Source organism: Priapulus caudatus, unplaced genomic scaffold, assembly GCF_000485595.1.
Source record: "Priapulus caudatus unplaced genomic scaffold, Priapulus_caudatus-5.0.1 Scaffold1896, whole genome shotgun sequence".
Classification (NCBI taxonomy): Eukaryota; Metazoa; Priapulida; class Priapulimorpha; order Priapulimorphida; family Priapulidae; genus Priapulus; species Priapulus caudatus.
The window spans coordinates 15,915-17,918 of record NW_014578957.1 but is presented as its reverse complement, the minus strand read 5'-3'; the positions used below and the strand labels follow the sequence as shown (position 1 = coordinate 17,918).

The window sequence follows — 2,004 nt, the reverse complement described above, 5'->3', positions numbered from 1 at the left end:
CACGCATACACACACACATACACATTCCCTCTCTCTCTCTCACGCACACACACACACACACACGCACACACTCGGCAATCAGCTGAGCGTTCCGTTGCGCAATCATGCGTGTACGTGTTGCCAGATCACTCATTCACTGTGTGAGATGGATGTCCGGACGCGTAGCCCAGCGGCTCCTCGTCCGGAACCGGTCGCGTAGCCACGGCCTAATACTTAATAGCTCAATTGAATCAATGAACCTGTGCCTGTGGTTTGTTCATGATAACTGAGCAGTACTGGTTGCTTCTTATTTACCAAGTTATTTATGAGACAATTTGGCCTCATGAAATTGCCAATACACATAAATTTACAATACAGCTACAGAAATGTCTAGTTTGAGAAATGGTTGAGAGTGAGACTCAGCGTTGAGCGAAGCGACCAAGGGGGGGAGGGTGTGGGAGCTATCCGAAATTTGAGGTTTGAAATGGTGCAATTTTGTGCATAACTATGGTATGATTTATTGCCTTTATAAATGTATAAGTTCTTACTCATTTTGAATGATTAGAAGTATTGGGAAATATTAATTGAATTTTTTTATGACTCAGCATGTGTGTCATGTGTCATGCCACTATATCACTGCTCTGTGAGGTTGCTATTGAATTAAGTAAAAGTGCAAGCTGAGAATTGAAAAGTAAACAAAATACCTCGGTAACCTGCAACGCCATCATCTATGCTGGATATTGGATTCCAAGCAGGCAAATAAAATGCGCGAGGCGCGCTGGCCGCTCCGCTAATAGCGTATACGTATTATACGTATACGGCCGGAGCGAGCTAGCTAGCTGGGCGGCCGTGGAGCGGCGCTGTTGATTGGGCCTTAGCCTTCCGATACTAAAGTAAAGTAAAGTAAAGTAAAGTAAAATTTATTTTTATCGGTATATCATGAACATTGTAACATAAGCTAAAAGCTTCTAGTATACTGTAAGTATACTGTCTAGTATAGTCTAGTCTAGTAAGGTCTAGTATACTGTATAAGTATTCTCTAGTATACTGGTATCTGGGGCTGAAAATAGGGGGTTTTAATTATTTATTGATTGATTTTGATTTTTGCGTGAGAAACTTAGAGATGAGCGTGAGAGCGTGAGAATTGACATGTCTGCAGCTATATTATGTAGTATGTACTCTTCCTGATATAAAAATGTGTGTGAATGTGTTCGCGGCTGCGTGCGATCGTGTGCGTGTGCATCACCATAGATAAACAATTGCTTCTAATATTTTTTGCAGATGTATGAATTCTTAGCTGAGTGTCTGTGCTGAACAGCTCCTGCTGAGTGGAGTGCTAGGAGTCCACATGGAGCGGTCACGTGCCTCGGGCACTGGCCTGGCTGCACTCCTAAAGAGTGGCCATGTTCCTATGGTCGAGACACTGAGTAACTCGGTCACCAAGCTAGATGCACAGATTGAGCAGAACGCGAAAGAGTAAGCATAAGATAGTCTACTGTTATTGCTTTAAATTTCAGCCTGCGCGCATCGATATTAAGTACTCTTTATATATAGTATTTGTGCTAGTGTAGTTAAACATGTACATATAAGTGTCACTCAGTGAAAATGCTAAAAGTGACCTTTGAAGACAGGGGTCTGTTCCATGATAGTGGTTTCCCTGTATAACTTTCATTCGAGGGGAATCCAAAAAGCACGCAATAATTGGTAGCTAATCACATTTCAGGATTGATTTAGTGATTCACGAGATACTGAAGATGGTGAACGAGCTTCCCAATAGCAAGGAGCATGACAGTACAGAGGAGGCGGTGGAGTTCTTAAACTCGTCCAACATGCTTGACAAGATCTCCTGCTTCGACCCTGACACCACCGACGTCCAGCACATACTTAAACATGTGGTTAGTGCACCTCCTACTCTTGCTGCTACTTCTGCTGCTGCTGCTGCTAGTGGTGGTGGTGGTGGTGGTGGTGGTGGTGCTGCTGCTGCTGCTGGTGGTGATCGTGGTGGTGGTGGTGGTGGTGGTGGTG

At 43.9% G+C, this 2,004-nt stretch overlaps 1 protein-coding gene across 1 annotated transcript in view; it reads left to right on the top strand.

The window, feature by feature from the left end:
• The window catches only part of LOC106817859, a 4,371-nt gene that overhangs the window by 1,398 nt on the left and 969 nt on the right, over positions 1–2,004 (top strand). Inside the window, exons 2-3 of the mRNA XM_014822571.1 lie at positions 1,261–1,455; positions 1,703–1,895. Of these exons, the coding sequence (XP_014678057.1) occupies positions 1,328–1,455; positions 1,703–1,895 (321 nt within the window). The 5' untranslated portion in view covers positions 1,261–1,327. The remainder of the gene's footprint in view (positions 1–1,260; positions 1,456–1,702; positions 1,896–2,004) is intronic.